The following is a 17,771-nucleotide window of genomic DNA, read 5'->3' as shown; positions in this document are numbered from 1 at the left end:
CGCTACCCCGTTCACAAAGTTAATCTACCGTGAATTTTTAAAGGCAATTAATATCCTGAAAATACAAATTTATTACCAGCCTTAGGTACGTTTAAAAAGGAGCATTGCTTAGAATAACCACCCGAGCATTGTCGAGCATTGGTTTTCTTACTTATCTTATTAGATAAATCTTTAAAAAAAATAAGCGAGGATAGGCTTACCCATTTTAAAGATTACATCATATACATAATAAGTAAATCTTTCTTGTATAATTTTTGTAACTACACTTAATTCTATCGGGAAGTTTTAAGTTTTATGAAAATAAACACACAAATGCCAATTTCAGCTTTATTTTATATAAGAAAATATTTAGAGAAGAGATGATTTCAATCGTAAGCGTCTAATGAACTTACTTATAAGGAACTTCTAAAGTCAGGTAGTAGTGAGTAAGAACTTTTCTGCAAGTCTCTGAAGACAACAAACATCTCATCAATAACTTTGATCAAGCTATTTCAACTTCCAAATGATATTATATGGTTAGTAATTAATTCAGCTTTTAGTTCCTTGAGACGCCACTGACAAATTGGAGATAATTTTGGGTCAAAATACTTACTAAAATATTTGGATCTTAAGTTTGAATAGCATTCCTTCCCTATTCCCAACTACCAATCCAATAACCCTTCCCTTCTAATAGGGATTAGCCGCAAAGAATGTGTGATGCATTCTTGTTGCGTACCTACCTCTATATCCAATGGGACTCTACGGCATTCCATTCTCTATCATTATTTCCTTCAGTAGATGCACAGCCAATAAAATTATATTGCCGACTGTTAAGGTGGAATTCTGAGAGCCGTTATACTACCAAGCCATATTTTTGTATGCACTATTAAGGCAGCGACAGCAATTCTTACTTGAAGTGAAACCGAACCCTAACCTGTTTCCTTTTTCTAGGCTGGAAGAGAATCGCTTCTTAGCGATAAGGACGCCTCTAATTGTACAGTTTTCTCAGTGTTTGATTGTTGTGTAAAATTGGTGTACTACAAAGCATTTTCATTTCATTTCCACATTATTTTCATTTCACTTTCATTTTCATTATTACATTTTCCTTGATCACGTCAGATTTTTTGTCTTTGGTCACTATGATCCACCGGATTTAGAAAGATCGTTCATTACTTGATGATACTTAGTAACTTGGAATTCATGTCCGAAGATAGAGCGCGGAAGGTACAGTAATTTTAGAAGTCAAGGATCGCAAGATCGCAGGTTAAGCTACGTTGAACTAAGTCGGTAACTTGATGGGTTAGTGACTTTAGAAGTCCGAATTTGACCCTTTCTTATTTATACTCTTAGTCGAATCGTGTGCGGAAGGATACGCAAGCCCATCGCATTATTATTATTTCAAGAAAACCCCTATCATTATGTAATTAATGAAAAGTGGTCAGCAGTGAGAAATAGGACGAAAAAAAAAGTGAGAGGATGCAAGAGAAGATTTAAATATAGGGTCAAACGATAGCAGCTATCTCACGGTTATAGTACCAACATAAGCCTATGGATGTTAAATAGGCGTACGCCTTCCCGCGATGGAATTTTCTTGTCTATTGCCCTTAAAAGACAGGAAACCTTTTCATAAACGCAGCTTGTAAGGCCAAATAGGCCATGTCTTTTATAGCTATAGTCGCTTAGAACTTGAACTAGGTCAAACTTCCCACGTGGCCTCAATCACAATTAGAAAGTTTAACCCAGAGTTTGAGCCTTTCATTATAATTAGTTTGAAGGCTCTGAATTCAGACATAATGATATTAGACAATTATTATCTTTTCTGTTATTAGCTTTATCCATGGTAATGTTAATAATATGATTAATCCAAAGAAACCAAACAGTTCTAGGTAGTAAGTATGTAAATATAATCGTAGGTAGGGTAGGTAAATAAGGTATCTAGTATCTATCATGTATTTACCTTCAAGGCAAGAGTAAATATGTATCTAAAGCAAGCGGCTCTAACGTAGATTCAACATTGCTTTATATGCATTTGGATTTAGGTTTTTAAAAATCCCATGGGAAGTCTTTGATTTTTCGGGATAAAAAGTAGAGTCATACATGAGATATAATCCGCTGACAGACAGACAAACGAACAGACGGACAGCGAAGGCTTAATAATAGATCCTCTTTGGCAACCTCGGATATGGAACTCTACAAAGTCATTGTAAGAAAGAGTCCAATTTTTCCTGAAGAAAAGATAACGGAATATGAAAAGCATATTTGCAAACTTACATTATTTTGACGAATAAACTTTGCAAGGTGTTCACAAAGTATAAAATAATGTTTTATCAGAAAATACAACAAAGTTACACAAGCTACATTGTTGTATTGTAGTAAGAGGGACAAGGTGCACCATTATATGTTTTTGTTTTTAACATCGATCGTTTTTTATGCACAGTATTTATTAAACATGGTTTATACCGTGGTTTATACAGAAGTGGCGAATGATGGGACTTCTCACAATGTCTCTTCCGTATACTTAAATAATGTTATATTCATATTATATTTAAAACTGGCTATAAATATGCTTTAATTTATGAACATTTTGCGAAATGTAACCAATATGATAATATTTACATAATATTGTGACTGACTTGGTATAGTTATCTTACTTTGAAAATTAAAACACATTTTAATTTTTTTTTTTCTGTGATGTAACCACAAATTCACGGTTTTCAGATTTATTCCTTTACTTGTGCTGATTCAGGATTCTAGGTCAACGGGAAGTACCCTATAGGTTTTCTTGACAGACACGACGGACGGAGGGACGGACGGACAAACAGACAGACAGACAACAAACCACTAAGCCTTTGTGGAAGAAATATACAAGTATAATATTATTCATAAAACAAGTTGGTTATGCTAAAATATTTAACACGAATTTTACTATGCAGGACAACGAGAAATATTTCCCGAGCGTAAATTCGCAAATTTAAATTTTACGATGACACATGAAACTTCGAAATCTCTCCTAGTTTTTGAGCTCGTATTCGCTGCGCACTAAATAACGCTTGTTGGGAGGATACGCGTCAACCTCGATTTATGCTCTGCTAGTGCAGGCATTACCGTGACTCGTAAAAATACAGATTAATTGGAGTCGTAAAAGCGGTGATTTTTTTTCTCGCAACCCCTATTTTATGGGATATAATATATATTTATTTTGTCGTAAATAAATTCCTTTGGAAATACAATTTACGAATATTCACAAACAAAATAAAATACCTATAGGTACCTATATGTATGTATATATATAAAAACGGGCTGCATTGAGAACCACCTTCTCTTTGGAAATTAAAAGGTTAAAAATACTTGTTCTGACTGACTGTCTGATGTATCAACGCTAGCCTAAAACGTACAGGTTCCTTTTATAAAGGATTTCTGAAAATTCCACCCCTAAAGAGGTTGTAAAAATGTGTATGAAAGTCCGTCATTTTTCACGTTATGTCCATAAATATGTGTTTCAGAATTTTGGAAATTCCACCTTCTCACTGATTTTTAAAAATTCCACTTGAGCCAAGCTGGAGCAGGTTAGCTAATTTACCAGGGTACCAGCCAGGTAACCTCCTCGTGTGCCCGAGTGTTGCAGGTAGCATCAGCGCTTGGGCCGGTGTACCCTGGTAACATGGTTAACGATTTCTCTTCATGGGATATTGTTAGCCATGGCTAATTGACCTGGCGGGGAGGGGGTGTTGTCCGCGCGTCGCTCTGAGTATCCCTAGCAAAAGGCGCAGTAGACGCACCCATGGGGCATAGCCCCAGGAGCGGAGGGTGTGGCTGTCCTGGGTGGTTGGTGATGGGGCTTCATCACCCATCCAGTCACTAGCTGCCCCACCGGTCTCTCGCCTGTCCGGTTTGGTGACGGGCGAGGGAGATGTTGAGGATAGGGAACGTGGAAAGGGGATCGCCCTTCCCGCGAACCCTAGCCCTCGAGAGGACCTGTGGGTGATGGACACGGGGTGGTCCGTCGCTCACAGTGTGGTCCTCGGGTTGGTTGGCGTGCTGTGGTTCCGGCATGCTTCTAACTAAGTGTTTGGGGGCACGTAGTGTCCCAGTGGTGGGTCTGCTACGGCGGACATCCGCTGGCGGAGTAACGAGGTGTTTCCGGTCCCTTGTGCTCCGTCATTAGCGGTGGGATGGAACTTCGTGAGGTTTTTAGTCGGTAGGAGTCCGACATAACCACCGTGCTCCCCCGTGGTCGGTGGTATCCATGACGGATTTTCCTCACGAGAAAAAAAAAAGGTTAGCTAATTTAAAAAATTAATATTTAAAAAAAATACACCATCCATTTTAGAGCTATTGCCTCGCTGCATGGCCAGGGTTAGCAGTTGGGTTAAATAAACGGCCAGCTGTTGAGTCAATTCATTTGTATTTATTATGTATTTAGCCTTTTTCAAATATTGAACCAAGTCCTTTTATTCAAACATCTTAGAATTTATTTTGTTTTTAAAAGCAGACCCAAAAGTCTAACCCTGGGTAGCGTGTTTGCAAACGAAATAGTATTTTACAATTCAAAAGAGCTTTTAAAGGAAAATTTAAAAATTTTGAAATTTAACTTTCAGCAGTATAAATATTACTAAAACAATAAGGCTAGAAATCGTTTTGATTGCTAGGTATACTTAATAGTTTTTGTTTCAAAGTTAACAATTCATCTAAAAATCTTTCTATTTGTACGTAATAGGTCCTTCGCAAAACTAATTTAAAGTTCTACTCGACGAATTTCTTAACTTTGTATAATTTCCACTCCTTTTAAATTAAGTTTAGGCAGGTACCTACATTAAATTGAAGACTAGAATTGTGTATTGTGAAGTTATAAAAGATAACAAATTGCACCTCCATAAAATATTACCGACAATCCTATTCTTTGGTTAATTTACAAAAAATTAGTATAATTTAATTGTTTTACAAGATAATACAATAATTGAAAAAAAAATTCTTCAGTGGAAAGGCACCGGTTTCATAATACCGAAATAATCTATCCCGAATTTAGATTGGGGTAAGGATTATATTTAGATATTGATAAAGGTCATTCTCAGAGAATTTTCACCAATTTAAACATTTTTAACAGTGTCTATCTAATATTAATCTAACATTATAAATTATTTTTTGAAAAAAGGCAACCGCCGAGTTTCTTACTGATTCTTCTCGATCGAGCATACTTCATTCTCATTCTCTTGTTGATTTAAAAGGGTTTTTAAAAGTTGATTTGATTGAAAAGCTTTTCAATTTCTAAAATCTTGTATAGGTGTATTTCGCGTTCTAATAGACCGTAATTGCAGTTTGTCTAGAAATATTAATTACCTACTTGTAAAGGTTTGTTTAAATAAAAAATCTTGCTATTTCTATTTCTATAAACTAACAGATCTAGTAGTTTCCGTGTACCTACTTGTTACAATTTATTCCAATGACGACATAGTTGAAATCACTTACGCAGCATACCAACCTCGAAAGTTAACCATGTCGGAGGGTTGCCAGCAAAACATACATTATAAAAAAAAAACCTAGAAAGCTAAGGCACTAGGTCATGAGTACAACGGACCGTCAGCAAGATATCACCTCTTCATCATACGTAGCCAACTTGAGACTAATCTATATTTTAATATTAGCTAATTTCAATGTAAAAGTCTGCATCTAACAATGATGCAGACGTTAGGTTAGGATAAAATGAAAGGACTTCATATGAAATTATAGTTTCCTTCATAAATCCTTCTGGCTGCCGACAGAAACGATAATAATTGTAGATATCTACGCAAACGATTACTAAGGATTATAGTATTAGTGCAATCAACTTAAATAGAATCGCCCTCTGAAATATATTCCTACATTCAAGGTTTGCCCATTTACTACGAAATTATTGAACCTAACCGAAATACTGTTTATAAATGCTAAAGTTTATTCAAAACGATCTAATCTTGATCGGTCGGGTAATATGGTTTCTCAAGCTGAACTAATTTTAAGATATGATCGGTGAATTTATTTATTCGAACACATATTTGCGAATTTACAGATTACCATACAATATATTTTGTAGGATGAAGTAAAATGGAATAGTTATGCAGCAAAATACTTTTAGCATAGCAGAACTGTTGGCAAAGTGACTAACTTTCTATAAACTACATTCGTATTCGAGACATTTTCAGAATGCGATAGAAAATTCAAATATTTATGAAATAAATGCCACACCAATATTTGTAAGCATTTTCTATTTTATTCATTTTGTTTTTGGTTACAGTATTGAATAGATAATTATTAGGTAGTTAATTCTAAGAGCGGTTAAAATTACTTGTTTTTAATTAGAGCCTCTACCTTAATCCTGGTATAGTAGTAATGACTTGTCCCTCAGCGGTGACCCAGTGGACATCAGGCGTGGGGTGTCCAGAGGCTCTGCAGGCTGCGTACGCGCCGCGCGTGGCCGGCCATAGCACCCGCGACGGTGGCTCCACCACGAAGTGTGGTCTCTTGTCACCAGAACTGGCCGCCAGACCAACTGCCAATGTGATGCCGATGATCCATTGTATTTCGTGGCCTGATAACAAAATAATTTAGTAAGAAAATGGAGGTTATAAAATTCAAATGTTTCATATTTTTACCTAGTATTTTCAGTAATTTATTATTATTGGGTTTCAAGCTTCTCTATCAAGGTTAATCTCTATCTTTAATTTATTTGTAACATCATCAGTGATACCATTTAAGATAAATATTAAGTGGTGGATACTTGGGTTTTATAACCAAGTATCCCCCAAATTACACTACATACACACACATACCTACTCATAGTACACATACACTAAGTAAGTGTAGATAGTACCTTAGTGTAGTGGACAGCGTGGTGGACTATGGCTTAAACCCTTCTCATTCTGAAAGGAGACCCTTGCAGCTCTATTTTAGGTAAGTAGATACCTTTTTTTTTTTGTTCTCGTGAGGAAAATCCGTCATGGATACCACTGACTACGGGGGAGCGTAGTGGTTATGTCGGACTCCTACCGACTAAAAACCTCACGAAGTTCCATCCCACCGCTGATGACGGAGCACAAGGGACCGTAAACACCTCGTTACTCCGCCAGCGGATGTCCGCCTCAGCAGACCCACCACTGGGACACTACGTGCACCCAGACACCGTTAGAGGCATGCCGGAACCACAGCACGCCAACCAACCCGAGGACCACACAGTGAGCGACAGACCACCCCGTGTCCATCACCCACAGGTCCTCCTGAGGGCTAGGGTTTGCGGGAAGGGCAATTCCTTTTCCACGTTCCCTATCCTCAACATCTCCCTCGCCCGTCACCAAACTGGACAGGCGAGAGACCGGTGGGGTAGCCAGTGACTGGATGGGTGATGAGGTTACTTGGCTGATACCCCAGGTAAGTAAGTACCTAGCTCAACTTTTTTTATGTACATACCTATATTCTAAATTACTTAACAAAGGAATGGGTCTACGGTCACCTTTCTGAAGATAACAAGAGCTTCATTGAAACTGTCTGTCCGTATTTTCATTCAATTTGCAGGCGAAATCTTCATCTTAGATATGTGTACTAATGAAACTGTCTTTGCATTCTGAAGAAAAATTATCACTGTCGGCAAAGGATTAATAAGCTAAAGAACACGGGATTTTTAATTAAATATTTTATATGCGTTATTATGTAGCAAAACATAAAATATACAAGGCCATAAAATCTTTATGTTAAATATACATATATAAATTTTATAGCGTAAAATAATAAAAACCAGTCATCGGAAAATGTGTTTCTGAGCTTCACTCTAAAAGTGGGCGGGTACGGATAATCGTATTATACGGTTTATTGTTGGATTCTTATCAATCTGTGTTATATGGGATAATCGAAACTATAAGGGTAAATCTGATAGTAGCAGCTAATCCATACTAATCAGATTAATATTAAGGCGAAAGTATGTGTGTGTGTGTGTCTGTTTGTTACGCTTTTACGCAAAAACGAACGCGTTTCCTCACGAGTTTTTCTTCACCGCTAAAGCGAGTGATATTTTCAAACACATTTACTCGTAACTCCGAAAAGTTACAGGTGCATGCCCAGTACGAACCCGCGACCTCCCGGATACGAGGTTTTCGTCACTTGGCTATCACCGCTATAAATAGCATTAGGTACTTGCAATAATAGAGCATAAATTTAGGATGAAATGCAATGAAATGACATTGCATCCTCCAACAAGCGTTTTAGTGCGCAGCGAATACAAACCCAAAAACTGGGAGAGATTTCGAAATTTCATGTGTCATCGTAAAATTTAAATTTTGCGAATTTACGTTCAGAAATATTCGCCGCTGTCCCGCATAGTAAAATTTGTGCTAAATATTTTAGCTTATGCCATCTCGTGATATGAATATTGTTTTATGTATATGTGTCTCATGCATAAAAATATCTTACATTAAAATACATTTTTCGTATATAAATTTATATCAAATTGAATTTATGAATTATAATTAATTGATTCTAATATTAAATTATTTTATACATAACATCGATCAATGTATGCTCCTTAATGTAAACCATTATTATTATGAAAATTCTCATTTGTCACAGGAAAATCTACCCTTACCGCATAGTAAAATGTATGTTAACCATTTTGTCGTAAACTAAATTACGATTTGAATAACATATTTTATGCATGAATAATATAAATGGTGTTTGGTTTTTAATGCATAAAATATTAGATTAGAGGAAAATGTTAGTGAGGTTTGGTCTATTTGCGTGACAGTGTGTATAAAGTTGTAGTGGATGAAAAGATCGACGAACAAAAATAAATTATGCTCACATAGCTAGTATGAAAATTACGTAAAATTATACCACACTTGAATCTTCATGAAAAGTACGCTTAAGTAACCTACCTTTATAGCTAATAAATTGCTACTACTATTGCTTGATTTGTTGTACGAAAATTATTTAATCACTTATTTACATTTTCAATGAAAAAAAAGTCTTAAATAAATAAAATATGTGTAAAAATTTTACAGATAGGTACTAGATGATGTTAAATACGAAACGTAAGTTTTGATTTTTTAATCCTGTGCGAATTCTTTGATTTTTCTGGTATTGAAAACCTATGTCCTTCTCCGGCATGCAAGTTATCTTTGTATCCTTCATTAAAATCCGATGCACCGTAAAAAATCTAGCCGATAGACAGAGAGACAGACACTTTCGCATTTATAATATTAGAATAGATTATATTGTAGTGAGTAGGTACCTACCTTACTATCGGTAATATTTCACACAAACAACTAATATTACTGAGGTAAGTAAACAATCAGCACGTTTTCTGACAAAACTAGCGTAAATACTTATCAGTATAGATATCACATCCATCATTACTTGGAAGGAAATTTTTATTTACCTTAATTTTATCTGAATCTGATTTTTCAGGACATTCTCAAGATAAGGTCAAGAGACTATAATGGAAGATCTGAAATTTTACCTGAACAAAAGTGAATCAAACCCAAGAATGCCGGTATTTTTGGCGCCCTTTGACAATAATGGGTCTGCGCTCTTGAGACATAATTCAATTTGATTGAGATTGTACCCAGAACCTCGGCTTTGTTAGGGTTTGATTTAAGTAAGTATATATAATATGTAAAGACGAAATAATAATACTTATTTATTTGTAGACATTTTGTTTGTAACTAAATCGTTTGCTGCCGCGAAACGGCGCACTTTTTTTAAACTTAAGTTAAATTTATATAGTCTTTTAAAAATTTATAAAAAGTTAAATTTTTAATAAAATTTTATCTCGATACTAATTATATATTATACAAATTGTACCTATATTTTGTTGAGCTTTTTATGTGTTTTTCTATACTAATTTTGTGGTGTACAATAAAAGTATATTCATTCATTCATTCATTCATTCATTCATTCATTCATTCATATATAATATCGTAAATGTTTGCTAGAACCATGGGTTTTTTTTTTGATTGCATTGTTAGTCCAAAAAAACGGCCAGTTAATCATATATTTCCTTCATTCCTTTTACCTTAAGATATAAGAAAGAAACTCTAAAAAGTTAAAACATTTATGGAAATCGTTGATATAATAAACAAACCTTTCATCCCGCAATCACTGCACACTATTCCAAGTCATTATCAAAAACCCACGTCACAGTCAATCAGCCATATATTTTAACAAACGCACACCAAAAAGTACTCCATTCTGACTTCTATTTATCTACGCGATTCCCGCCGATCGCAAAACTTTTCCCTCTAAATCAGGGAGCTTTCAAATACGTGCAACCCCCATGAAGATCGCGGATGAACTGCGGGTTGTGGAAATGTACTATGTAGACGCGTGGAAGGACAGGACAGCCACCCTCACTCCAGATAATAGCTGTGCTGTTGGGGGTGGTTCAATTAGATACATTTTGACTAGCGCATGTGGTTAGCGCTGTTGTCTTTTAAGTGGGACTCCTATAACTTGAGAGTTTCCCGGCAGGGTTTTGGAAATGTATAGTTTCTAAATAGTTCCTGGTTTCGTCTGTTTTGTTGTGGGCTTCTCCTCGGATCAGGGCGCGTTTGGAACACTCATAGCTTTAGTTTTAAGATGATGATGACCATGATGTAACTTCTTACTAATTCATCAATAAATAATACATAATCAAGAAATGTACAATGGTATCCATTTACCGTCCTACCGGCAAAGACGTGCTGCCAACTTAGATTAATAACAAGTGTAAATTAAAAATTTATAACACCCCCGACAAGTGAAGGTTACATTAACTAGACACTCGATAACTTTCAAACGGCTGAATCGATTTTCTTGGATTATAGCTAAGAACACTCCCGATCAAGCCACCTTTCAAACAAAAAAAAAACTAAATTAAAATCGGTTAATTAGTTTAGGAGCTACGATACCACAGACAGATACACAGATACATCATACACACGTCAAACTTATAACACCCCTCTTTTTTGGTCGGGGGTTAATAATGAGTCAATGGCTGCCAAGCATTTTAGCGTTCCGGTACGATACCGCGGAGAACCCGATTAGGGGGTATGGACAGAGTGAACTAGAGTGAGGGAACTCTAGGTTCGATCCTGAATCGACGATATGTCAAATATTAGGCCATGATGACGTAAAATCAAAGAAAAATAGGGCTACTTTATGGCTACCTACGTCAAATGTACTAACATTTGACGCCTGCCAGTGACGTCGAAGCCTCGAAGTTTTGTTAGAAGTACCCTAACTATCGTGCACTGCGGTATGGATTTCATTAAACTGACAAATCCTTTCAAGTTAGCCTGTCTTATAACTAGGATCAGTGGTGACGATCACCACTAAAATAAGATTGCAGTCAAGGCCTAACATTGCTAACAGACTATTGTATAAAAAAGTGTAAAATGTAAAGTATTCACTTTTTGCAGACAATAAGACTTGCAGTGTTCCGAACTGGGGTGCTAGCGTTAGCACTTTTTCGCTTTTAAAGTGCATTTTAAATAGCAAGCCGCGCACGTTAAAGTTTATGTTAGAAATGTTGCTAACATTAGCTTCTATGCTATTTTGCAAGCTTTTAAAATTTCAACATCATTTTTAACGTAATATCTTGTCTTTAAATCTACTTCAATAAAGATCAAATGCAATCTCAGAACTTGGGTAATACAAAATCGTTTTTATTCGTTGCAAAGTTAGCCCTTGCCTGGGTTGTGATAAGGGATGATGCAGTTTAAGATGGAAGCGGGTAGACTTGGAAGAAGTATGGCAGTTTTATTAAACCCATACTCTCTACTCTACATAACGTACTGGAACGCTAAATCGCTTGCTGGCACGTCATAACCCGTACGTACCTAACTCACGCTCACAAGTAAGTAAATATATATTACTAGACGATGCCCGTGACTTCGTCCGCGTGGATTAAAGTTTTTTAATCCCATAGGAACTCTGATTAGATTGATAAAGTTGCCTATATTAATTTCCGGGACGCAAGCTACCTCTGTGCCAAATTTCATGTAATTGGTTGAAAGGACAGGACTTTAAGAATCCCGCGGGAACTCTTTGATTTTCCGGGATAAAATGTAGCCTATATCCTTCCCCGGGGTGTAAGCTAACTCTGTACCAAACATCAAAATCGGTTTTACTATTGGGCCGCGAAAAACAATCAGACAGACAAACACATTTTCGCATTTATAATGATATTAGTATGGATTGCGCGACTTATAAAACAAAAAAAAAATTAATCCAGGTAGCAAAATAATATAAAGAAAAAAATTGCAAAACACTAAAGCAGAGCAAATGATTTCAAATGCTTAAGCGACACAGCTTTTAGCATTACAATAGCATTTCTACGGCGCTACTAGGCGAAGTGGCAGACGATAAAATCTATTTCCATCACACAAAGGGCTATTTTCCTCACAAAGAATGGAAACACCGAGGCAGGTTTTATTTAAAAGTCCCATTGAGTCAGCAACATTTAATTGCGTTGCAAAATGGCCAGCGCTGCATTTAAATCGGCGGGTGGCTGTTATTACTAAAATTGCTACTCTCACGATTGAAAATACGAATAAAGGGAGGCTTTAATCATAACATGGTGTGGAAATATCTTCGTGGCTTTAATTCTGTAAAGCCTATTTTAATCTTAATCACACTTAATATTATAAAGGCGAAAGTTTGAATGTGTGTGTGTGTGTGTGTATGTTTGTTACTCCTTCACGCAAAAACTACTGGATGGATTGGGCTGAAATTTAGAATGGAGATAGGTTACACCCTGGATTAGCACATAGGCTACTTTTTATCCCGGAAAATCAAAGAGTTCCCACGGGAATTTTAAAAAACCTACATCTACGCGAACGAAGTCGCGGGTATCAGCTAGTAAAATATATTTTTCAATACAGTTACTCTGATACTTTTTTTAGCCGACAAAGCTAAAAAGTTTATAGTTTAGGGTATAATTTTAGCAGTCTATGTATGTAGGTTTGTATTTATGTGTGTTTCCACTGTAGCGCCTAAACTACTGAGCTAATTTTGATGAATGTGGTGTCAATCGATTCATCATTATGATCCAGGTGACATAGACTACATTTTATCAAAAAAAAATCGACCGGACGCATGTTACATTCAAAAAGTCTCAAAAATTATTTTTTTTGCTGTTGTATCGAGTGGGATATCAAAGAGTTACCGGGCAACATTCGACCATTTGTATACGCCCTTAGTAGAGGAAATCAATTGCTGAATATTTCTTGCCAAGTTTTTGTGCAAAACTCAAAGATACCTTGAAACTTCTGAAACGTCTGAAACAATAAGGGCTAATTTAGCGGAAACTTTTAGGTAAGCTGTCGGAACTTCTGTTAACATTGTTGACTTAGGCTTGGCCTAAACGGACCACTCGCCACTACCTAGTACATAATGTAAGTGATACTCTCAAAATACGAACTTGTACATCATCAGAATGTGAATCTTCACAATCCAACGTTGGCTTCCTACTGAGCACGGCTCTCTTCTCAGAGTGAGAAGTATTTATGCCATAATCCACCACGCTGGCAAAATACTGATTGGCAGACTTCATACATCTGGCGAACTCCCAAGAATGGAGATTTCCTTACGACGTTTTGTTTCATAACTGTACCCTATACTTAAAATAAATGTGCAAGTGTAAATTAAAAATTTATAACACCCCCGACAAATAAAGGTTACAGTAACTAGAAAAGAGCTGATAACTTTCAAACGGCTGAACCGATTTTCTTGGACTATAGCTAAAAACACTCTCGATCAAGCCACCTTTCAAACAAAAAAACTAAATTAAAATCGGTTCATTAGTTTAGGAGCTACAATGCCACAGACAGATACACAGATACTCAGATACACACGTCAAACTTAAAACAGCCCTCTTTTTGGGTCGGGGGTTAAAAATAGTATTTTATTAGAGGTAGCTAGTATAAAAACATTATTGTAGAGCAAAAAATTAAATTAAATAATATACATAATTAAAAAGTCAAGTAAACTGACCACTTTCAAGTTTGTCCTTTTTAAAGTACTTATCAATTTTTCCAAGTTTTTAAACTCCTCAGAAGTTGCGAGAAACTTACTGTATTTTTAACAGTCAACATGCTGTAAATAGCTTTACCCCACTTTTTAACTCCCAGAGATTTACGAGTGTATCACTTGGCGGAGTCTCAGCTGTTCTCTCGTGAGGAACGATACGGAAGTTGGGGAACTTAAGTTTTAAATAAACACTTAGTTAACTCAGCCGGCGAAGTGATGGGAAACTTTTTGCATTCCTAATTACAGTAGTTGGCGCAAAAAGCTGAACGCAATTATAATGAGACTAAGTAGCGACCGCCCGCGACTTTGCTCGACTAAAATATAAATCCTCGTTATGCCCTATCCAGTGGGAATTTCAAAAAATCCAGCCATGTTCCTTATATCTTAATTATATCTAAAGGGAACCTCTGTGCGAAATTTCAGCTTTCTAACTCTAAATTATACTAAGTACAAGAGTTTATCAAAACTTTCAACAACTTTACGAGTATGGTCCGCAGCTTTAGGATTTCATTCCTAGCCAAATTTCGAAAAGTTGTGGGTCAAAGTATAAAATATCATTCTACTACTTACCAGCTTAAACTTCTTAAGCTTTAAACTTTTAGAGATAACTTACAGGTGCTTTTAAAAACGGCTTTTACCTAAAAGCTTGTAAAAGAGCCTGAGTACATTTAAAAGTTCTTTTATAAAGAGTTGCAACGATCAATGTAGAAAAAAAGGTAGGTAATTTGTTTTTAATAAAAAATAAATCACGGAACAGTATAAAAAATTACAACTATCGAACAAATGCGACGCTATACAATGAACCAAAAGCTTAATTTGCTATAATCCGCCAAACCAATGAAATCTGTATGGTCCGCAGCACCACACAAATTCCCACACCACTCGACGCGCGTTTCGCCCCGACACCGGAGCATCCTCAGGAGATGTAGACCTTACAATGTCTAAATACGACGCTTTCAAAGGCTGAGCTTATGTTGTTATCAGAAAAGACGATCGACTCCACTTCACTCTATAGAGTACGTTGTACCGTGGAGTATCTTCTCATCGTAAAATTATTCACAGACCTTGAACAGGAAAACTGCCAAGTTGTGTCAGCGAAAAGTTAAGCAAAACTTGGCTTCATTCTTCGCAACAGCAGTTCACTAAAACTCGCCCGCAACTTGCATATTTTAAAGTTCCAACAAGTTTGTCTGCAACTATAACATTTCACAGGTAATTTCAACTCGGAATATGCAACTGTGCTATGAAATTATTTTCAAAGAATATGACATACTGTTATTTGACTTGATCTTATTACTATTTTACTTGCGTTGAAAGATTATTGCAAACAAAGCAATGCCAGTGTTTTAAAGTTTTAAATGCACTTTGAGTGAGAATTTGTTGAGACAGGAGACTCAGTTAATCTAGATATACCTACACTAAGTTCTCAAAATACGCAATCTAAGGGCTACTGGAAATAAAGCAATATATAATACATTTTACAAATTCTATGTCATCTGGTTTAATGTATATACTTATTTAGGTAATGTTCTGTACACCTATTAGTGGTTGTTACTTGTTACTTAGATCCTGATCTATTGTTTTTATTTCATAGTTACAACTTATAACCTATTTAGAGTGCCTTTTCATTCACACTAATATTATAAAGGAGAAAGTTTGTATGTGTGTGTGTGTGTGTTTGTTACTCCTTCACGCAAAAACTACTGGACGGATTGGGCTGAAATTTAGAATGGAGATAGATTATACCCTGGATTAGCACATAGGCTACTTTTTATCCTAGAAAATCAAAGAGTTCCCAAGGGAATTTTAAAAAACCTACATCCACGCGAACGAAGTCGCGGGCATCAGCTAGTAAAATAATAATTTAAAAATAATGGTTTTCCTTCTTTATATTTTAATTATAATAGAGTATTAAATTCATAGATTCATAGTAGCTATCTGCATTATATTTATATCGCGTACCTAGGTACGTTCAAAGAATTGTTATACCTAACGTCATGGAAAATCCACCGCATTATTCCACTGGTAGCGGAAATGTCGATAGATCTAACGAAAGGGAATGTCGAAAATCAATTGTCTCATTAGAGTTCGACATCAGCAGGCTACTGATATTGAATTACGTAGGGAGGATCTACGCAGCATTGTTGTTTCCGATATTAATATTATTTACTCGAATGATGAGGATAACAGAGCAGTGTTGGCTAATTAAGATATTATATCTTAGAGAAACCGTGATAGCGTTGTAGTTGCGTACGCCTTCTATTTGGGAGGTCAGTGGTTCGATTCCGGGCACACTCCTAACTTTCCAGAGTTACAACAAACAATTAAATATCACTTGCTTTAGCGTTGAAGGAAAAGTTCGTGTAGAAATGCATACATGCTGCATACATGAGAATTCTCCGTAATGTTCTCAAAGGTATGGCTTTTACGATATCATAAATACTCCACAGCCTCTAGCAGTTAGTGGTTCGGTGGTGGTCACTCCATTGCTACGATGCGAAGTGATTGAAGGACAAACCGATAAACAAACCCAGTTTCGCATTATAATAATTTGGGTAGTTATGGTGCTCTACTTATTTGTTCCTAGGTAAAACACTGAGTTACTCAAATGTGTGCAAAAGAGAAAGCTCGAATATTTGGACCATATTATAATGCGCAACTCGAAATATGACTTGCTACGGCTTATAATACAGAGCAAGATAAAAGGCGGACGTAGACCTGGCCGTAGACGAACATTCTGGCTTAAGAACCTTCTCCAGTGTTTCAAAATGAGTACAAGGTCACTATTTAAGGCAGTGGTGAACAAGATTCAATTAGCCTTAATTATTGCCAACCTCCGATAGGAAAAAGCACTAGAACAAGAAGAACAAGAAAGAGTAAAACATGGTCTGCCTACTCTCATTGAGTTAAAAGTAACAGAAGTGGAATTTACTTCAGTTAACCTAAGCTAACTGATAGAATAGTTAACTTACAAATAAATGTAGTAGAGTCTATTAGTTACATAGTACGGCAATCAAGGCTCGGCTCTCGCTCCCCGAGGAAGCTCGCATCCGGAACAGATAAGCCGCCCTTGTATCCGTTCCAGTCCAGCCCACTTGCCTTGTTATGCCCCATTTAGATTCGAGTAGAGCTCCAGCCTGCTAATGGTCTTGTTGATTCGCGTTCGAGCTTTGTAAATAAAGCTTTTTGTTGTTCATTGTATATTATTCTACCACAAGTTTTTATGATTATCACATAAGTGAGCAAGTACAGTCAATTACACAAAAATATGATTGGCTTCATAACCAAAGCAAATTAGAAATTTGACTTTAGCCTTTTTTGTCCAGATATTGACCCAAATCAAAATGTATTGTGGTTAAGCTTTTCTTGTAGTGTGACTAAAGTTAATTCAAAGTTTGGGACTAAAATCCAGTTAAGTTTAACATGCTCATTCAATAGAAAGATTTATTTCTAAATATAATGTAGTAGAGTCTATTAGTTACATAGTACGGCAATCAAGGCTCAGCTCTCGCTCCCCGAGGAGGCTCTCGCATCCGGAACAGATAAGCCGCCCTTGTATCCGTTCCAGTCCAGCCCACTTGCCTTGTTATGCCCCATTTAGATTCGAGTGGAGCTCCAGCCTGCTAATGGTCTTGTTGATTCGAGCTTTGAATATAGAATTTCTTTTTTTTTCTTTTTATTGTATCATTGTCTTGTATCACTACCCAAATTATAAATGCAAAAGTTTGTTTTCCTTCTAAAATTCATTGTCATTTTACATGGAG

At 36.3% G+C, this 17,771-nt stretch overlaps 1 protein-coding gene across 1 annotated transcript in view; it reads right to left on the bottom strand.

The window, feature by feature from the left end:
- The window catches only part of LOC123871770 (Down syndrome cell adhesion molecule-like protein Dscam2), a 56,584-nt gene extending 46,274 nt beyond the window's left edge, over window positions 1–10,310 (bottom strand). The window contains exons 1-2 of the mRNA XM_045915707.1: window positions 10,082–10,310; window positions 6,322–6,541 (exon numbers count right to left, since the gene is read on the bottom strand). Of these exons, the coding sequence (XP_045771663.1) occupies window positions 6,322–6,541; window positions 10,082–10,088 (227 nt within the window). The 5' untranslated portion in view covers window positions 10,089–10,310. The remainder of the gene's footprint in view (window positions 1–6,321; window positions 6,542–10,081) is intronic.
- Window positions 10,311–17,771: the final 7,461 nt, after the last annotated feature.

This window comes from Maniola jurtina, chromosome 14, assembly GCF_905333055.1.
Source record: "Maniola jurtina chromosome 14, ilManJurt1.1, whole genome shotgun sequence".
In the NCBI taxonomy this organism is placed as follows: domain Eukaryota; kingdom Metazoa; phylum Arthropoda; class Insecta; order Lepidoptera; family Nymphalidae; genus Maniola; species Maniola jurtina.
The sequence above is the reverse complement of the archived record's forward strand: the minus strand, read 5'-3'. Positions and strand labels throughout refer to the sequence as shown.